The sequence below is a fragment of the Panicum virgatum genome, chromosome 4K (assembly GCF_016808335.1).
Source record: "Panicum virgatum strain AP13 chromosome 4K, P.virgatum_v5, whole genome shotgun sequence".
In the NCBI taxonomy this organism is placed as follows: Eukaryota; Viridiplantae; Streptophyta; class Magnoliopsida; order Poales; family Poaceae; genus Panicum; species Panicum virgatum.
In genome coordinates, this window is record NC_053139.1 from 5,143,556 (window position 1) to 5,165,234 (window position 21,679).

The window sequence follows — 21,679 nt, forward strand, 5'->3', positions numbered from 1 at the left end:
ACCCGCGGGTGCGCTGACGCGCCCCCACGGAGAGAACTTGACAAATTCGAGGAACTAAACCGCAAAACATTGGCACCCGAGTCACTACCTCGAGGGCTCAAGCCTCTGCGGGATTGATACACACTCCCACAAAGGCTCGGGGGCTACTGTCGGGTATCGTAATAAGGGGCACCCTAACCTAGGGACTAAAACACCCCCAAATGCGCGAAACGCAATCAGGCATTCGGGCCAAATCCTCCACAGGAGCAATGCCATCACCCATGCTTGGATGCCCAAATCCTCTCCAAGTGTGAAAAGCCTAAATATACGCTCGGCCCACGGCCTGACGCCACGGTGTGGCTCTTCTGAGACCTCTCAGGCCGCAGAGCAACCTCCACCTCGCTCGAGGTCCCCTCGGCCGGGCCCTCTGTAGGGCCTCGGCGCAGGAGGGACTCCGCCTCATCGAGACCCCCCTCGGAAGACTGGAGCTGTGACCCAACTACTCAACGGGATGAGCGCATTTATTGCTAACCACTCCGTGGGATGGAGCGGGAGCCAGGCCGCGTCAGCAGCCACGCTGCACAGCGGACGTGACCGGAGTCCTATCCGCCTGCTTTGGTCATTGTGCCACTATTCCCGGCACTGTGTGGACCTGTGACGCGCTATGCAGACGTGTCTGACACTGCACGACCCTTGAGCTACCAAATCTTCGTACTTTCTCCTCTGCAGGACCCTCGGTAGGCATGGGCAGCGACCCTCGAACACAGTACGACCATTGACTGGGACGAGGCCGCCATCAGCAGCACCCTCGGCACCCCGCCTCACCAAACACGAAGGACAACGCACCCTACAACCACTGCCACGCCGTCGACTAGCGCCACAGGACAGAGACACGCCCCTGGCACGGTCAAAGGGCTCCCAAGGACGACGACCACACCCAGCGCCATGCCCCACAGTGCTCGGCAACAGGAACCACCAACTGTTCTCCCCCGATTTGGGGAGAAAGGGACGACTCCAGAGATCACCTGTGCATGTAACCCGTCCCTCCTTGAGTCTATAAAAGGAGGAGACGAGCACACGGGCAGGACACATTCGCATTCACATCTCGCCATATTGGCACTTGCCTCAATCAACTCTAGCACATCTAGATATTTGGGAGCTTCTCTCCCTCTCTCGCTCAGGCTTGTACCCCCTACTACAAGCACCCTGGTGCAAGATAATACAGTGCTTCCCTCCCCGCTGGACGTACGGCCTCATCGGCCGGAACCAGGATAAATCCGGTGTCATTGTGTTTCCTCTTGCATCAACCATCCAGGGACTGGGACACGCAGCATCATCACTAGTTGGTGCTAGACCGCGAGGTCCGGACACCGATAAGTTTCCAGGTAACCTAGAAAAGTTTGTCCTTAGTAGCATGATCAGGTATTTCCACGACACAAATACCAAGCTTCTTAGCAAATAATCCAAAAAAACACAAAAAGAAGAAAGATTACATGAAATAAAAATGAAGATGTCAAGATTCAGTCTCGTTTACTCTTCGATTAGTGAGATGAAAGTATTAGCAAATATTGGCAATGATACAGTACTTTATTGCACCACATACATCATACAAGTTTTTTCCCCTATCTTTATTGATCATGATTGGAAACTGATTTGTTGGACATGTATTGGAATACACATGAACAGCTTGTATGTTGTATCCTGTTTTAAGGCACCTCTGACTATTTTTTTCTTCAAAGAACCAGGCGCCTCTAGCTCTACAGCTGAATCAGGAGGGCGTCAATGTTGCGCTTGCCCTCTGGACCTTTGCTATACGAAGATGAGACAGTCAACGTAGATTATGTCCCGTTACTTTTGTGGCTCGTCCTTGCTCACAAGCTGTGGGGCAGTGCATATTTTCCTTGACTTTGATGGGTCATAGAATGTCGCCACTGACAAGCAGGCACGTTCAGCATTGACAACAGCTCGATGAACAGAGCTCTTGTATCTTCCATTGGTGATGATCTGGAGAAGGGTAAAAACATGATTAGCATGGTTTAATACTAGAACCAAATCTCAAATAAAAAATATATATTCATAAGACACTTAAGCCATAACCCACCACAACAGGGCCCCATGAAGAGTGAAATGGGAAGAAAAATAATGCATGAAAACCATCATTGCTAAATTGCAAGAAAAATAAATAAAATGCATGCATTTCTAAATAATCGTGAGGCAATTCCTATTTTTAGATGCCATGACTCACGTATTGCTATGACGCTCTTAATCCCATTCACAATCATTTCTTTCAATAGGCATTGCAATCAGAATATGCTTGTATTTCGACAAATCAATGACGCAATCGATGTTGCTCACTCTGCAATTCAACCAAGATTCAAACTATTGCAATCAGAAGATGCAAGTATTTTGAAAAATCTAATGATTCAATTGATGTTGCTCACTCTACAATTGAACCGAGATTCATTAGAGAAAATACACCCATCATCAAAATAGCAAGCAGGCGAGACAACCACTAATGAAATGGTAAACACTCCAGCAATAAAGCATACTCAACACGTACAATACTGCCGGGCGCGGTGAAGCGCGCCAATCTTCCTAGTTGTTCACACAAGCCATCAGAACGTTGCGTGCTCCACACCCTTTGGTGGATTACTAGCTAATTCAATCCATTGGAGACATTGCACCAGCCACAAATTAAAAGGGCCTATGCATTGCACTAAACATAAGAACCTCTGCACTAATTTTCTTGCATTTCCCCCTGCTTTATCTCATCAACAGACCATGTATGTATTTTGAATTTTGGCTAAGAGAGTTGTTGAAAATAAAAATGTTAGACCATGGATGTATTTTGAATTTTTGCTAAGAGAGTTGTTCAAAATAATAGTACATACTTCAGAAGATTCTAGAAATATTAAGAAATATCAAGAGAGATGAGTGGTCATGCTTCATGGCAAAATAAGAATTCTTAAAACGAGATGGTTAGCATGGTTGGATAAGGATGAGAAAAAATCTAGAGAGAGATATTTGTAAAGAAGAGTACCACAACACCCATGAGCACCTATAAATAGAGATGCTTCCCTTCGCTCTTACCATACCATGACACAAGACGTCTAGTAGAAGGTCGTATGATAGTTATATAGAGTAGTTGTGTCATGGTAGGGTAGTCACATTAACCAACCTTTGATTCTCTGCCACAACGGTATCACACAAATGTTTTAACATAGATTCTATTCAAGTTTTGCAGCAAAAGAACAAACATATGAAAATCAAATTTCATATAAACTTTAATATTGTATAAAACACTAAAATGTACTTAAGTAAGAGATCTCATCTCCGCACTTCATTTCAAGTGAACACATAACATTTTTTGTTGACTGCTGCAACATTCTAAGTCTTGCAATTTTTAAGTAATAGTATGCAAAGAAAATAAAGTGCATAAAAACTAGACTATTAAAGGCACAAGTAATAATAAAAAAACTTTATGTAGCCCTCAAAAAATATTCTCTTGGAGGGGCCCCCTGCTTTATCCCATCAACAGAATTTTTGCTAAGAGAGTTGTTGAAAATAAAAATGATAGACCATGGATGTATTTTGAATTTTTGCTAAGAGAGTTGTTTAAAATAACAGTACATACTTCAGAAGATTCTAGAAATATTAAGAAATATCAAGAGAGATGAGTTGTCATGCTTCATGGCAAAATAAGAATTCTTAAAACGAGATGGCTAGCATGGTTGGATAAGGATGAGAAAAAATCTAGAGAGAGATATTTGTAAAGAAGAGTACCACAACACCCATGAGCACCTATAAATAGAGATGCTTCCCTTCGCTCTTACCATACCATGACACAAGACGTCAAGTAGAAGATCGTATGATAGTTATGTAGAGTAGTTATGTCATGGTAGGGTAGTCACATTAACCAATCTTTGATTCTCCGCCACAACGGTATCACACAAATATTTTAACATAGATTCTATTCAAGTTTTGCAGCAAAAGAATAAACATATGAAAATCAAATTTCATATAAACTTTAATATTGTATAAAACACTAAAATGTAAGAGATCTCATCTCCGCGCTTCATTTCAAGTGAACACATAACATTTTTTGTTGACAGCTGCAACATTCTAAGTCTTGCAATTTTTAAGTAATAGTATGTAAAGAAAATAAAATGCACAAAAACTAGACTATTAAAGGCAAAAGTAATAATAAACAAAACTTTATGTAGCCCTCAAAAAATATTCTCTTGGAGGGGGCTACCGGTAGTCTAAAAACAAGAGTCCTCAAAACTATGACTATTTTCTGGACCCCTGATGGAGAGTGTGTCTTTTGAAGATGGGGGCGAGAGCATGAGCGATAATATGGAGAACCCTATGATGGAAGAAGAATAGGAGTCTTGCTGCTCTCTTGCCTTACTTTCCTATCTTTGCCTTACTTTCCTATCTTTTCATCAATTAGTTGCTTGATATCTTTCTTTCCCGTTTCCACTATCCAGTATGATGTATCTGGCTGTCTTTGAACTCTATTAAGTTAGTTATTCTCTAATTGTGACCTACTTGTCTTTGAACTCTATTAAGTTAGTTATTCTCTAATTGTGACCTACTTGTCTTTGAACTCTATTAAGTTAGTTATTCTCTAATTGTGACCTACTTGGCCTTAGGCTACTGCTACTATGTTGCTGAATATCTATGTGATATTTATATATAATTATTAATTATCCTAGCCGTATCACCATATTGGTGTTTTTTGAGAAAGTGTGTATCCACGTATCTGATATGTATCATATCCGATACCCGTACCGCTATCCGTGTAACATAGGTGACCTTTTCTTGACCAGAAAACAGCTTCCAAGAAGATGGCTACTGGCCATACAATTTCCTGCTGGACGCCCGGTCCAAAGAAGATGGCTACTGGCCATCACATCACCAGATTGCAAAGAGTCTGGCACCTCAAGAACTACCAGCAGTCCCCGTACACCGGACGATGGCACACCCAGAAGGGTTATGAAACCACCAGAACTAGTGGTGCAGAAGCACCAACCTGGTTTCATAGCGAGTCGGTATACATACCTTCCAAAATCTTCATCGGAGGGGCCAACCTTGCCGATGCCACTGCCGGAGAAGATAAGGAAGGGACAAAAGGTGAACTTGACCAGATCTAGAGGTACTAGAACTCCAAATCCAGCAAGCTCGTAGTCTTTACAGGTGCAGTCGCCGCCAGCAAAGTTCGGGAAGCCGCAGTAGATGTCAGAGACGTCCTCCACACGCCCACGTCGTTGCCCACTAGAGATGCCGCACAGGAAGAACCCTTGCCGCACCGCCCAGGGCGAGCACGTCGTATCAGTAGGCGCGCACCGCGCGGCAAGCTGCCACGTCCACATCGGCGCACCCAACCACAACGGCCACTCGGCCCCGTCCCTCGCGCTGCACCTCAGCACCATGGACGAACTCAACGTCGGCGGACCGGCCACGGATGCCGTCCACACATACCACACCGCTGCAGCGAGATGATACCGCGGCGCGTACCCGAGCACGACCACCGAGCCACCCCCGACGACGGCCAGGTCGAAGCCGTCGATGATGACAGTGAACAGTGTGACGGAACCGCCAAATTAAAACTCTAATTAAGCGTAATGGCCGTCATTTGAACACATCGGGCGCATTAGCTTAACGGCTTAATTTGGCGAACCTTTCTCAACCCACGGCCCGATCGAAACAACACCGGTAGTCTCACACGAAGGTGAGCGCAGATGGTATGAGCACCACACAATACTTAAAAATGTAAACATCAAAAGCTCTGAAACATTTAGTTTACAAACCGAGTTCGAAATACATAATATTATACAAGTGTATCTGTCTTTTATACAAAGTTTGATAAACATGGAATCTGCCACGACAATATATAAGAACGGAAATGAATTACACACTCAGCCCACAAGTGTGCAATTCCACACACTCCAAAGCTACGCGCCTAGGTCCTCAATGTTCCACCCCTTCGCGTCTAGTCGAACGAACTTGGCGCAACACGGACAGAAGTCCACGTGTGCGGGTCCTGAAATCATTTTTCCAACAAAACCCTGAGTATACTAATACTCAGCAAGACTTACCCGACCAGTGGGTATAACTTAGCCCACCTACATAGACATGCAAGGCCTTCTGGCTGGTAGTTTGTTTTGCTGAAAAAGCGACTAAAGTGATTCCTTAATTTTCATATTTTAGCTCCAGGTTCTATATACATTTACTCTAATCTAATATTTGCACGAATCAACTATATCAAACATGGTGGTGCAATCAATAATAATTTAATATTTTCATCATCATAGATATATAAATATACTCATTATCCCTTCATAATGCTACGATGCGACGCAGTGATCAAGGTGCTCATATCCAAGAGCGACTGACGACGAATCGATCCGATTTAACCTTGCAAGGTGGACCTAACCAACACGGCACGCATAAGCCCCGTCAGACCACACGCACCAACCTTTCCCCTCCCCGCCTCGAACTACAGGATTGCCCCACCATCATATGGTCAGCCGAGCTCAATGTGAGACCACCAAAAATAAATACGTACAACCCATTTCTCCGCGACTACTCGACTACCCCAGGAGGTGAGATGGGATCCTGTACTTTTGAAGTGAGGCAGTACTCGGCTTACAAGTTTCGACTACCTCCTACTCCCGGCATGCGGTTAGTACATTTCAAACATGATCAGCAGGGCCAACAACGGTACGGTCCTCAATCGACTCGGATGGGGCTAAGACACCCAGGAACCCTGTCCTACTGCCATACCTATACATCATCATCATTCCCCGCCCGGTCTCATATTTCCATATCAATTTCAATAACTCAAGTACTGTAGATAAGTACATAACCTATATCTCGCGAGTAATTGGTAATTACTCGACTTCTAAATATCCTATATCTCGCGAGTGCAAGAAGGCACTCGACTTCTATCAAGAACTATTAAGCATAGCATTTCTATCGTCCTATTCAAGCTAGTATAACTCAGGAAAATCTAGGGATCATGCAACTAGGGTTCCAATCAACTCCTAAATGTAATGCACAAGTAATAAATACATATATATGTATCATAATTTCAAATAATAGGATGTGCACCAGGGCCTGACTTCGGGCTGCTGCTCGACACTGGTGTCGGATACCATGATTTGGGGCACCTTAATCAGGGGACTAAAATCGCCCTAAAAACGCAAACACATGCTGGGCAATCGGGCCCACGAAGCCCTACAGCCTCCTTCCAAGCTAGAAGAAAGGAAAGGACTCAAAGAAGCCCAGCACGCGGCCCACGTACTCAGTGCGGCCCATCCGCAACCCCCTCGAACCCGCAGGGTGATCTCCGCCTCGCTCGAGGGCTCTCCGCCGAAGCCCTCGACCGCGCCCTGCGCTTCCGCCTCGCTCGAGGGTAGCGAGCCTGCCCTCGAGAAGGCGGATCATTTCCGCCTCGCTCGAGGGAAGCGAGCCTGCCCTCGAGAAAGCGGATCGTCTACGCCCTAAGCAGCTGAGCAGCCGGACCCCTGCGGTCCGACTCCATCTCACCGGACCAACGGTCCCGGACCCGCTTCCCGCTCGGGGACGGGTCCGGTGTTACCATGAGTCCCAGAGGTGGAAATGCTCAGCACCTATGGCCACGGACCCGGACCCCCGCAGATGGGTCCGGGACCTCCACATGCCACCCGGACCCCCACAGATGGGTCCGGGACCTCCACATTCCTATCCGGACCGTCGTGAGCTCTCAGCTCAGCTAGCTGCTCGGGAGGGGTCCGGAACCGCCACGTGTCACGCGGACGTGGGCGTGGGCACAAGCCTTCTGCTGGAAGCTCCCTCACCCACCCGTATTAAGTGCGAGTGGTTGAGGCGTGCTCTTCTGCCGCTGGGCAGGGCCACCCCTCGACAGAAAGGACAAACGGCCCTTCCATTCACCCGCCCGCCGTATGAAGGCATTAAATGTCAACCACTCCTCCACAACGCCCGGGTCAGACAACGTCAGGCCGTCATTCCCCACAGTGGCTGTGACCGGAGTCCCGTCCGCCAACTCCGATCACTGCTCCCCGGCGCTGTGGTGACACTATGGGAACCTGCGACGCCGTGCAAGACGTGCTCGGCACTGCTCCAGCTACTATACTGCCAACTCCCCATACTTCCTTCGTACTTTCCCTTCCGCGGACCCCTCGAACGGCATGGGCACGACCCTCCTTCCCACAGTGCTCGACGACTGCACCCCCGCGATTCGGGGGAAGACGACGACTTCCATGATCTCCTGTGCATGTACATCATCCCTCCTTGTGTCTATAAAAGGAGGAGGCGGGCATTCCCTTAAGGGGGTCGGCCCACCTTTCGGTAGGACAACGCTTCGCACTACTAGCAGAGCACACACGCTCCTCCGAATCCTGATATTGGCACTCGCCTCAATCAACTCCTCCTCTAGAGGAGACTTGGGAGATTCCCTCCCTCTCTCGCCTCGCTTGTACCCCCTACTACAGGCACCCCCAGTGCAGGATAGTACAGTGCTCTCGCACACCCCTTTGCTGGACGTACGGCCCCACGGCCGGAACCAGGATAAGCCCGTGCATTACTGTGTTGCCTCTTGCATCAACATCTGGGACGAGGAACACGTAGCATCATTACTGGTTGGGTCCGGACCGCCGGGTCAGGACACCTACAACTGGGCTCAGCTGGGCCTTGGGCCGGGTGCTCACAATTCTCCTACTGAACTTGCCCCCGCTGCTCCTGTGGCCCGGCGATCACCTCGTACACGGCTCCTTCGGCGGCGGTGTCTACACATATCCATATGATATGAGAATGCATGCAGTATGATTTGTAACTTTGAAACAAGCCTAAACTGTATACACACACACCACTACCCGAGACAACCTGACGGCCAAAATTCTGCAAAACCCGGAATATCCGGAATTCAATCCAGAACATCCGGAATTTCCGGAGTATCTGGATTAATACCCGGAGTATCCGGACTCCCAAGTCCGGAGTTTCCGGGCCTATACCCGGAGCTTTCCCCGGAGTGTTCCAAATCCGGAGTATCCGGGCTTATACCCGGAGTTTCCAGGTTTAACACAGTTTTCGCCCCCAAAAACTGAAATTTTGATTGAGACAAAACCAACCCACAACAATCGAAACCCTCCTAGACCCTAGTAGAGTGATTCATAAGAAGATGATTGACCCAAAAGAAATTGCTTAAAACATCCTAGAACGATCAATCCATTTAGCCCTAGCTTGGGTACCTTCTCAAGTTGAAAATGAAGCCACCCCAAGGAGGAATAAATGGAAAGGATGATTCTCCACGCCAATAGAGGTTCCTTTAGCCTTGGAATCAACTTGAACTGGAAGATCTTGGGGTCTAGGGCTTAGGGAGGAAGGAGGGCTTGTGAGGGAGAGAGAGGGCTGAAGGAGGGTTCGTGAGGGAGAGAGAAGGCTGAAGTGAACGGTGTTTTAACATATGAGAATAGTCAGAAGGCTAAAAACACGTGATATAAACTTCCAGTTCCGGACTATCTGGAAGAATATCCGGAGTATTCGGGTAAATCCGGAATTTCCGGATTCAAACCCATAATATCCGGTTCCTCTGGCTCCAGAATTTGAATTCGAGTTTTGAGTCGATTTGTGACTCGATTTGCGACGAAACGAATTACTTGCTAAGTATCTAGTTAATCCCAAGTTTAACACTCGAGTGTTACAAACAGGAGGGCAAAAAGACTCTTAACTTAATTAATCTAAGCCTAATAAGTATAGGTATATACAAATCCTCCATCGATTCAACCAGCCCTCCCCCCTCCTCCTCCAACACTGGCAAGGGCGCCAAAGGACTCCTCAGGTAGTTCAGCCCGCCGGTAATGCTGGTTAGGCCATCAGCAGTGGTGAGGTGAATCGCCCATATCTCCTCTCCAATACAAGTCCTATCTATGGTACAAGCGGCAACGTATCAGTTGCAAACCAACCACTTCATGCAACCGTGCAAACTTCTAATCTGAGCCACATGATCAGCATCCTATGACCCAGTTTTTCCACGAGGCATTTTTTCTCTTAGAAAAGATTGCAGGAGTACTTCACTATCACTTAAGGAGAATAGCAAGCGAGTTCAAACTTCAAAGTACAAGCCGATATTACATAAAAACTAGAATACAGTCAAACTCCGGAAACAACAAATAAAAGGTTGTACTAAACTGCCATTGTCCTTTACAATTGTTGCCAAAATCACCGGTGCAGACAAAACCGATGATTGATTGAACAGTTCTTGAAGGTGCTAACCATGATGAAAAGTAAATCCTCTATTTCAAGTAGTGTATGGCTTGCTACAGTTCATTTGCAATTACTTATAGAAAAAATTCCCATGGAAACCATATGGAACCCTTTGAGGTAGAGTAATTTTTGCTACAGGCTCCTCTGAAAACATTTTTGCGTCAATAATGTAGACCTAGAGAAGACAAGAAATCTGGTTAGCTAAGGCATACAAGTAATGAAGAATGATGTGGCATACTCCTCAAGCACACAATTTAATTACCTGAGAGACGTTTGTTCCCTCGTCATGGACATATGTAACTATCCATCCATCATCTTCATCAATTCCATTTTCCTTTGCAACAAATTGAACTCCAGAGCAGAACTGTTTCTCTTCTAAGGTGTGGTACTCCACTGAGATAAATTGCTTGTTTTCCTGAGGTTTCTCTGATACTTTATTCTGTATGCTAACGAAACATATCTGATACTTTGTGCAATACTCAGTAGCAACTAACCTTATCTGGCTTGTCGAAGTGCAGCTTTGCTATCATCTTAAACTTAAACAAGCCTGCACGCTTACAAAGAATTATATACATACAGCATTGGAGATCACGCAGGTAACTTAAATCAACATGAACATATGCCGTGAACATTAATTGTGTAACAGGGTGGACAACAAAAACAACAAAGAAAATATTTTTTCCCAAAAATCGTTACATTAAGTTAAGGATATATTACCTGTTTTACTGGTTGCTAAAGAGTCAACTACTTGAGCATATCCATACTTGTTTCTAATGCCAATAAATTTGTCATTGATGACAGGGAAATCCATTGCAACTTTCTCACTGGTAATATAACCTTCATTTGTAGTGCCACTTTCCAAATTTAACCTCCATTCGTAAGGGCGAGAAAAGAGAATGCCATCTAGTGAAGGATCAAAATCTTCTAAATCCTTATCAGGTCGGAGAAATGCTCTTCCATACCATTTTGACTTGTCGGCTCTATGATGGCCACTAGGGATAATAGAACCAAGTATCCGACAACCTCTAACAACAACCTGTGTTCACAGGCTTTTTGTCAATGTACATGAAACAGAAATACATGAACAACCCTGATATAGGAGTAAGTTATTATTACTACCGATGGAAGGTTTATTGTCATATGAATCCTGTTCATCTCTATCTGTTAGGCTGCATTTTAAATTTTATAGGAATTACCTCATTTCCATCCTCAAAGCAGTTAAATAAATGGTAACTGCAATGGTTCTCAACATCAAACCATATGATGGAGTCAGCATCATCAAAACGAGGCATTACCCCGATACGTGATTTTCCATTCATGTCATTTTCAATAAATCTGAAGATAAATATATGCACATTGTTATGGCAGAATCTGCCCTGTAAAGATTATGTATATGAAGTTCACTTACGGCTTTTTAAAGAATGTTCTGGATATGCCAAATCTGAGAGGATAGTCCATTATAATATTGTACCTATAATAGATGAAATATTTGTTAAAGAAAAGGTGATGTTTAGAGGTATCTAATATGACTTATAAACAGAACAAAACATACTTTGTAGTTACTCCAATGTCATGAATGAGTTTGCCTTCCTCAAAGTTGAGATCAACCTTGTGAAGAAGCTTCTCACCATCAGCTTATTCATGTAAAAGGGGCATCAATAGTTAACAACAGTTGTGGTGCATGATAAAATATGTGAAATGACAAATTTTAGCAGTGTATGCTATAAATGTCCAGTTAGTATCTAAGATAATTCAATAGATAAAAATTATATATATATATATATATATTTCAAATTTATTTTCCACATTCATATCTGGAACTTTTTTTTATCTTATTGTTCAATGCAGTCATGTTAAAATAAACTATATTGAGTTTACACATTGGTTTTACCTAAATACTTTTTATTTCATCATGTATTTTTTTTTACATTTTGAATGGAAAATCGATTGACATTTCACAACTTACACGAAATTACTCCAAACACATAGTGGGGTTTTTCAGTGTTTGTCCCCATTATCACCAGGTCTCCACTTCCATGAATCTTCTGTAAAAACAAGCCATTATGTGAGAATTTGTTGGTCAAGAGTTACAGTTGATAATAACATAGCAGGATAAACAATATTTAATAACTTATTATAAAAATACTGTGATGCTCCATTTTTGCATGCATCTTAAATTGTGAACCATGGTGTGAATTTGTGACAATTTTTTTTGGCTTGTGGACTTGTAAAGGATCCGTAAATGGTTAGAACAACTGCCCTTTTTTCCGTGAACATTTGCAGCAAGGAGTTTGTGGAGGAATAGTCAACAGCTGTCGTTGCATACCTTTGGATGACTAGTGAAAGGTTGGTCCCAAGCTCCATTGATGTTATAACGTCCTAGTGTATTGAGATTATTGATGTCGATTTCATATGGCAGATGGTTCTCCGTGATAGCAAAAGCTCGTCCCGCATGCTCAAATATGTTAGTATTTGCGCTGTCCTTCACAGCTTTTCCAAATCTCAACTATGCCACAAAAATTCTGTCAGTGCTCAGTGTTGCAGAAGAAGCTATATCGCACGTTCATTTAAAAATTAAGAGTTTTGCCATTTGCTTTCTGAGTCCTAAAAGATTAATGAACTAGATTGCAGTATTCTTCTACTCATACTATAACAGCCTTTCTTCGTGAGCTTATAGTTTTTCGAAAAAATATATTGGAAATTTTCTCATAGAAATTAATGTTTATCATAACTAACCTTTTAGCAATTAAAATTCCATTTACCAATTGATTCCATCTATTTTTACTGTCAAGTTTTGCAAGACTTACAATATTAAGAACAAATGCGACTAGTGTTGCGTAGGGTTCTCCATCAGCAGATGGCACAAAAGCCACTTCATTCTTTTCTCCCTCTAATTGAAAGGTGTCAGACTCCACATACTTGTTCCTGTAAGATATCTTCCATTCTCCTAGATTGCTCTTGTTAAAGTACACAGCATGTAGCATTCCATGCCCTTCGTAATACATGTATGATGTTGAGCCAAATATGGAATCTGCTATTGTCTGTGTTGGATGGAGAGGGTTTGGACCTGTCAAAGTAGTGAAATACATCAAGACACGGGTATTCTCTTTTAAGTTATGACGTCAGTCCAAAAGTTTTAGGCACTTGGATGTCAGCTTCCTAAATATTTTACTTGTAATAATGTGTTGTGAATCTGAACTTATTGATACATTCAAGTGAAATGAGTAATCCGTACTGTAGTGAACATGAATCAGGTGGAGCTCACCATTTCTTATGTAGACACCCTCAGGAAAATCTTCTGGGACCTCTCCACTGAGATCGTTGAGTAAAACTGCCTCACCGATTTCTTTGACAGGTCGAAAATTCCCCTGTAGACGACTTGTTCAATTTTGTTTGCAGTAATATGAGTCCGATGACATCATCACCCTTTTGCATATCTTTTTGAACTTTTTTTTTTGCATATTCAACAAGATTAAACAGAAGTATCTTTGACTTACTATCGGTAGACTGATAAAGTACATACTGCACAAGTAAAAGGGACTAACGAAGACATGCTGTAAAGAACCAATCAGGCCTATATATAGGCTAGTTAATTTCAAGGTTTTTTTTTTGACCGAATGCAATGAGCAATAAGTGTTTTTTAAGTTAAAGCCTATGGAGTATAAAGCAGTAATGCAAGTGAGAAAAGAGCAAATGAGAAAGATCATCTTTACACATTTACCTCATTCAGAGCGGGCTGCTCGGAGAATCTGTACGCTGCGTCTATGAACCGTTCCAGGAGATTTGAAGAGACTGACTCGAGAATTTTCGACAGTTCCCACACGAGGGCCTGCTTGTTCTTCGATCCAGGCGATGGCACCTAAAACCGACGACGGCAATTTAGAGAGGCGTGTGTCTTTCTTATCTTACACTGTTACACATATATACTAGCTAGTACCAACTTATTATGTTTTGGTCTAGATAGATCACCAATTTGCAAATCGCAAAGATCCAAAAGTTAACAGTTTTTCTCCTAAAAAAAGTTTGCATTTATTAGAGCAGGCTCGACCTCAGCTCTTTCTGCCACTAGTACTGAGGTGCAGGAATGAGTATGACACAGCCTTGCCGCTACTGAGCAGGGCGAGACGAGAGGATGATCAGACAGCAGCAACACTGCAACAGGTTCCATCGCTGCATGATGATACCTTGACGCTGACGGCATTATTTGGCGGAGCGAAGGGGAGTGCTTGGTCCGGAGCCCTGTGGCTGTGGGCGCGCAGCACGCCGCACCTGCTGCTGCTGCTCCCTCCAGCTCTGAACATGGCGTCGTCGTCACCGCAGCCGGCTGGGATGGCTCCTCGTGATGCAGAGATGTGACGCCGTGCCTCGGCGCGCTGCTGTTCTTCTTTATAAAGAAGACGCATGCGAGCGCCGGGACAAACATGGCTTATTCCGTCTTGAGTCACGGCCGTGGCGAGGAATCACGCGGCCTCATTGGTCGTCGTCGATCGGCCTTGGGGACAGGGTTTACAAAACTGGGAACCGGTCCGGTTTGACCGGTAACCGGTTACCGATCAAACCGGTCCAGTCCGGTTCCGGTTTGGGCCGGTACAAAATCGGTCCAAATTCAAAATTTAAATTTGAATTAAAAAAATGAAAAATTCATAATAAATTTCTAAAAATACTTCAAGGTGCAACGAATCTAATGGTGTCAAATTTTCTCAAAAATTCGTTCGTTTAACATACTTTTCGGGCATTTAAAGTTAAACCAAAAAAGAAAAAGAAAAAATGAGACGGCCCATTAAGGCCCACTTGGTAAACCGATCAAACCAGCCGGTAAACCGGTCAAACCGGCCGGTATACCGTTCCAAACCGGTTACACATGCGATTTTAAATTTGGATTTGAATTCAAACCAGCCGGTAAACCAGTCTAACCGGCCGGTATACCGGTACGAATCGGTTGAACTGAGTTTTTTTAATTTGAATTTGAATTCGACCGGTTTCCGGCCAAACCGGACCGGTATACCGGTACCGGACCCCGGCGGTTTGGCCGGTCCAGTCGGTAAATGAAACCCTGCTTGGGGAGGGGGAGGGGGTGCGAAGAACATAGTGGGCGTCGCAGATGAGACACATGGACGTGGGAGCACACACACCACACAGAACACATAAAATAGGCTGGAGAGCTGGCATGCAGGCGTCTGATCCAAAACACAACTACAACAAAGGTTAAGTCTCTACTACTCAATGAAGAGGGAGTGACCAATCACCAAAGGAGGAGGCAGCGCGCGGCCGTGCCACTAGGGCTTTGGTTTAACAAGCGGATTGCGAGGGCATGCCCAATGGGGAAAGCCTTGGGTCTGGCAGATTTGTCCCCTGCTCTGCGTTTGTTCTTCAAAGTGGGGTGATAGCCATAGCCTGATAGGTACACCAGTGGGACAAGATGGAATATATATGCCTGCCTGAATGTGTTCATTGCTTGGCATCTGGCAGGCACGTATCAGCTTGCACAAAAGCACAAGGCACATCTGTGTTCATTGCTTGGCATCTGGCACGCACGTATCAGCTTGCACACAACACAAGCACAAGGCACATCTCCATCATGATGTTTAGAGGTGCAAATTAGTGATTCTTAGGTGCATCTCCAATCATTTTTAGTTAAATATTTATACTACTTTTTTAAAGTAGGATTTCAGTTGAACTAAAGAGGATAAAAGAGGATTGAGGGCATGCTAATGACACGCTGGCCTTGGTTACAAGGACGCGCGTGAAGGCGCCAGGACAAACGTGGCTTATTCCGTTTTCGGTTGGGAAGAGGAATAACATGCCCTCGTTGGTCCCGAGGCCCAACATAGGCACAAGTCTGGCTCCAAAGAGAGTCTGTCTAAATGTCTGATTCCCTTCCGAAAAGTCTGTTCTGCTAGTTGCCACAAACAATGTTTATTCTCACATCAAATCAGCACCAGCTATCAGTACTTTTCTCTCACAGCAAATCAGCACCAACCACCAACTACAGAAGAGAGCATAAACAAGATGAACGTACGAACACACGGTACAAATGGGAGGGGATGGCCAATGAGGGTGGCAGCGGTCGACTCGGCAGCCATGCCACTAGGGCTTGCAGGTTGCTTGGTCTGACGCCCGTGGATTGCGAGGGAACGAATATGCTCGTGAAAAAGTTTTGATCGATCGCTGGCGTTGAGTCCGGCCTTGAGCCTCGAGGACAAGCGACTAGTGGGCATGGTGGTGCCATTGCCATGGCCCGTGGCGGTCGCTAGCTTAGATGTTGGCAGGGTTCGCCCTAAAGCGATTGCCAAGTTGCCATTCAGAATTGAGCATAGTGGTACTGGTACCCGGTTCATCATGTTCCCCAGCTCAACGGATTCTGAAGCCAATAGCCAAATGCTCTATGCCATTGAGGAGATACAGGGACACGGCGCAACATTTGACAGAAAATAGATACACCGCGCGTGATTTTTCTTTTATCAAATCCGGACTTGAGCCATGCAAGACAACCGTATATATCTCCATTTTCATTGTTCATGTCGCGGCGGGGCGCAGGGTGCTAGCTGCTGCGTCGGGCGTTGGGAACAAAGCGCCACAAGTCGACAGCAATGTCCACCTCCCTTTTCTTGTGGAACTTGTAAGATTGGGGTAGATCGTAGCGCAGCTGCAATGTAGGGGAGGGGAAGAGATTAAGAACCCAGCTGCAGGACTAGGACCCTTGGAGAACGGCTAGGTAAGATTATCTTCCAGCATTTTGTTACTTTAATACCTTCCTGTTAACAAGGAAAAGCGACTGGAGTTTATATGCTTACCTCGCATAGAACCTCAGCACTGACAGCACCGAAATCACGCAAGGCTGCCTTCTTGATATGCTGAAGATTAGAAACATGAAAACAAACGTGAAATGGCAGAAATTACCAAATACATGATGAGGACTGAAAAACAAATAAAGATTGGAACGGTAAGGATCATTCGTGGACTTTCTGTTCTTGTTCTGGGAAAAACATACTTCTCTAGTGGAAGTCTTGTGTAGGGAATAGACAGCCTGCGAAGCAACCTGTGAATAGCAAATGAAAACTTAAAACGTCAATGACATAATCTTTCAGTGGAAACCGCCACAGAAAACAAACACCATTCCGACCTTCAAGCCCATAGAAAGGAACTCCATGTCCGCTCCTTTTTTGCGTGTCCCAAAAGGAGGATTCATGACAACGGCGTCAACAAGGAAGCCTGCATCAAATTACTTTCTATCAGCCAAAGTGGCTGGGGAATGCTTTGGAATACCAAAAGCATAAGCATATGATTCAATTTAGAAGAAAAGGAAGACGTTTGAATGTGTTGCATTGTTCCGTATGATACTGTTTGATCAACTTCACTGGCCTGAACATTGATAGGACCAATAATTGTTACAACTATGAGCCACTAACGGCTGATAAACACAGTTCAATCTGTACTGACATCAATCTGCGATGTTCAGCAAGGACACTGCAACTATGTCTGTGAAACAAGTTTCTGGACATGAACTACTTAAGATAGTTGCAGTCTGTAGAATTTATATGGTAACCACCAACCAACAAACCACTAGAGGTCCACTTCTGCCTAGTTAGAATATGTAAGCAGTTGAGAACAATACCTTTCAAATTTAAGTTCTTTATGTCAGACCAAACTAAGTCGATATCCAGCTGCACAATCAAACATTTAGTAAGAAAAAGACATGTCACTGACAAGATAGAAAATATAGTTAGATACAAATAGCTAAACTATGAGTCAGTAGATATTATTTTCAGCTCGACTTGAACAGTGTTTGAATATAACCAAAGGAATTTTTTATGCCAGATAATAAAAGTCATTCAATAATCTAGAGAAACCAACGAGAGAAAAATTATCATGCAAGAGGCAGCAAAAACAGAGGACTAACATAGGAGAACTTAGATACACTTCACCTAATACACAATAAGTGTTGTTCTGTTATATACGAATACAAGATTGAAAACGCACCATGCCTCCACCATAGGGAATCTGATTTCTACGAGGAGTCAAGGACACATGTTATTTTTTTTATCAATTTAACAATTTTACACAAACTGGATTCACTATACTGCAGTGATGTATGGCATAGCTGGGGTGTACCCAATAAGCCCATGCTAATAATATTAGCTACACTAATCAATTCCCATCAGCTTAAGCTTACATGATGTTATGTTGAAGGAACAGTTCAATCTATGGAATCAGCCCAAAATAGCTCAACCATGTGGCCCCAGCTTCTGGGCTCAGCTTAAGAAACTAAGGCTGGTTTTGAAGCTAGGGCGACAAGCTGCTGGTGTGTAATTATTTACAGAATATATGTTTGGTCCCTCACATGATGTCAACATAGAATCCATAGATCTCAAGTTTTACTGGGAATGGAACTTTGACAGTCAAGGATATCTAATTGTACACGTTACCTTTTTTATAACTTGAAGTAGAAATGCAATTAGCTATTTAATGTGCTACTCTTCTCCTCCCATGGTCAATTTTTTTCTTTAAAACATAGAACATGCTACTAGGAGATAATAAACTAAGCTAGTAGATTTGCTAAAAAACACACTAACATCTGTTTTAAGCATTGAAGCTATGCACAACTTTTAACATGACTGACATGAAGATGCATATTGGCATTTTGCACCACATATGTGAGAATTATCATCTAAAAGTATTTACAGCTTGAAGGTGATGCAATTCATAAACAATCAACAGGTGAAAACAAGAGGGGTTAATAAAGTGAAGGTTCTACCTTTCAGAATAAAAGAGTGGTTAAAGTGGAAAAGTAAGAACCAAAATGGCATACCTCCAGATCAGCAGAATTTTCTTGAGCAAGTTCAAGTGATTGTGGGTCAATATCAATTCCAATAACATGTCTGTTAATCTCAATCACAACCATTGCAACTAAAATTAGAAATGGAAGATTAAAATAAAACTATCAACAAAAAACCATTCAGATACTAAAGATACACGTTGATTTATATTACCCTTTCTAGCAATGAGGAGTATTTAAAAGTATTCTGCAGTATCTAATTTATTGTATGCCATGGAATAATATACTGCGATGTTTTAGATTCCCCTAAAACAAGTGTGAATAATTACTATCCAAAAAATAACTTAGGCAGCACAGTCTATCACCACACAATTGCAGAGGCAGACACTCTTTATTTTGATCAATCAGCACATAAAAGAAGTACTACGATCATCAGGATTAATAAAGTAGTGATGCTATTGCATAGATAAAAGGGGGAAAATTTAAGCAGACACAAGAGGGACAGTCAAAGAGAACATGATTGCCAAAAACTACAAGCTTAAACATACTCACTCAGCATCCAGTAGAGCACTCGCCACTGCCAGGGTGCCACAGCCACAGCCAAAGTCAGCAACCACTTTGCCAGTTATGTCATCAAAACTATTCTCCGCCTGATTGGTTTATCAAAACACCATGAGCATGAAAAGGCTAAGTATATAAGGAGTAGAATTTCATCATATGACTGCCATTTGCACCAGATCAGTACAAAAACACACAAAAGAAGTATTTGTCAGCTTAAGGCTTTTGCATGCACTTTTACCTAGACAACAGCCAGTGAGCCATGGCCAAAGGTTGAATTATAGATCAAAACAGACAGAAACATAGGAGCTGGAATATTCCAAAGCTCGTACTTAGATGGAAGTCATCAACGTTCCCATCGATGACAATTGCCAGTCAAAGTTAAAAGCATAGGCAGTCTACTGCCAAAACTGAAATCTGAAGGGACAACTAAATGAACAACCATTAACCAATCGTCTTTTTCCTCTGTGAAAGAGCACCGAAGCAGCTACAATTCCATAATAAAGCTGTTGTCCTTGCGCCAAGTTTTGGTGTCAACAAAAGCCAACCTACACTAGCCGTGAGCCCGTGAACCTATAGTGATTAGTGAAGTAGCTCAGTCGATGCAGAACCAACGCTGTTGCACTTGGTGGCACCGGCACCCAATTCCATAATTCCACTCGCAAGTCGCACCACAAACAAAGACCCGCATCGCATCCCCAGAACCATCCCGAGAAGAGAAATATGGCATCCTTCCCTCCCGAAGCAAAGCCGGGCAAAGCATCGGAATCGGAGCAGGATGCAAGCGCAGCACTGACCGTGTAGAGCATCCGCGACGCGATGTGAGGGCCCGTCGGGTACTGCTCCAGCTCCACCTGCACCCACAACGCCGCCCCAAAGGCAAAAGTAAGATACTCCCCCCGCTTTTCCCCACTTCCCAAAACCGGGCAGGAGACGGGAAAGGAAGGCGAGCGAGACGCAGCGGCGGCGGCGGAGTACCTACCTTGGGGGCGGGGAACTGGGTCAGGCCACCCAGGAGGCCCTCCAGCTGCTTCAGCTTCATCTCCTCCCCCGCCGGTCGCCGTCGCCGTTGTTCCGGTGCGAGCGGGGCACACGACGGACGCCGTGGAGTGGAAGTGGTGGAGCTCTTGCTGCCGGCGAGGCGAGGCGGCGACTCGAGACGCTGGCGCCCCTGACTCCGCCGAGGGGGCGCAGCCTTTTTGGGGCCGGTACGGGTAGGCCCGCCAGCCCGGCTGAGCTGGGCTGGGCTGGTCTGGGCCTTCACCGCACCAGTATTAGCACGGTCGGCCCATATTTACTAATGGGCTGCAGGTGTTAAGAGGCCGAGGAAGAAAGCCCATAACTAACTAATGAAAGAAAACGTGGCCGAAACGGGCTCGGTAAATTAGGCCCATCTCTCCGTTTGGCGTCCACTCGACATGAGAAAATTAAATTCAGAGAGATTTTGGACTAACATTAGTGGAGCAGTTTGGACTGAGAAATTAAATCTTTTTTTTAGATCAACTGAGAAATTAAATCCAGTGGTCTCACGCCTTGCACTACAACTGCTAGCATAGCTAGCTGCCTAGTTGGAAGAGTTGGAAAGCAATTCGGAGAGAGATGGCACAGAGCCATGTGAGGCCTAATGCCAAGGTGTTTTTCTGCTGCCTTCTGTTTGATGCTGACTGCAAAACTGCTTTTAATTTTGAGGATGATGGATGCGTCACATAGGCGGATAGGCCATAGGAAAAGCATGCGGGTATGCATCATTATTATAGGTTCTCCAAACTGCATACCAATAACTAATGGTTGATGTGGACTGAATGCTAAAGATAGAATACACAAAATGGGGAAACGTAGCAAACAAAGCATAATTACAGACTGATTGTAAACAGCTAACAGTGTATGTATCTTCACAGATCAAACTTTGAAAGTCTACAATTTTAAGGGGCAAAACTTGAAACGGTATATCTCAATGTTCATGCATGGAACGAACAAACCTTTGGTTTTTGTAACTATAAAAAATGCTGAAATGCATAAAGAGTGATAGGCAGGGTGAGGAGGAATGTAAGAGTATGAATTGATTGTCAGCGAAGGGCCAGATGTAGCTAAGCAGGA

The 21,679-nt window shown here is 44.2% G+C and overlaps 1 protein-coding gene and 1 pseudogene across 1 annotated transcript; both read right to left on the reverse strand.

Annotated features, from left to right (window-relative positions):
• Nucleotides 1-10,318: 10,318 nt before the first annotated feature.
• LOC120701804 lies at nucleotides 10,319-14,651 on the reverse strand (annotated as a pseudogene).
• A 1,857-nt stretch (nucleotides 14,652-16,508) lies between these two features.
• On the reverse strand, nucleotides 16,509-20,734 carry LOC120702704 (rRNA N6-adenosine-methyltransferase METTL5-like). Its single transcript, XM_039986605.1, has 9 exons — nucleotides 20,565-20,734; nucleotides 20,380-20,436; nucleotides 19,577-19,674; nucleotides 19,058-19,127; nucleotides 17,864-17,912; nucleotides 17,372-17,460; nucleotides 17,240-17,287; nucleotides 17,043-17,102; nucleotides 16,509-16,894 (listed from the first exon to the last, which is right to left on the reverse strand). Exons 1-9 carry the CDS (start codon nucleotides 20,622-20,624, stop codon nucleotides 16,790-16,792), a joined length of 636 nt encoding a protein of 211 aa, XP_039842539.1. The 5' UTR covers nucleotides 20,625-20,734; the 3' UTR covers nucleotides 16,509-16,789.
• Nucleotides 20,735-21,679: the final 945 nt, after the last annotated feature.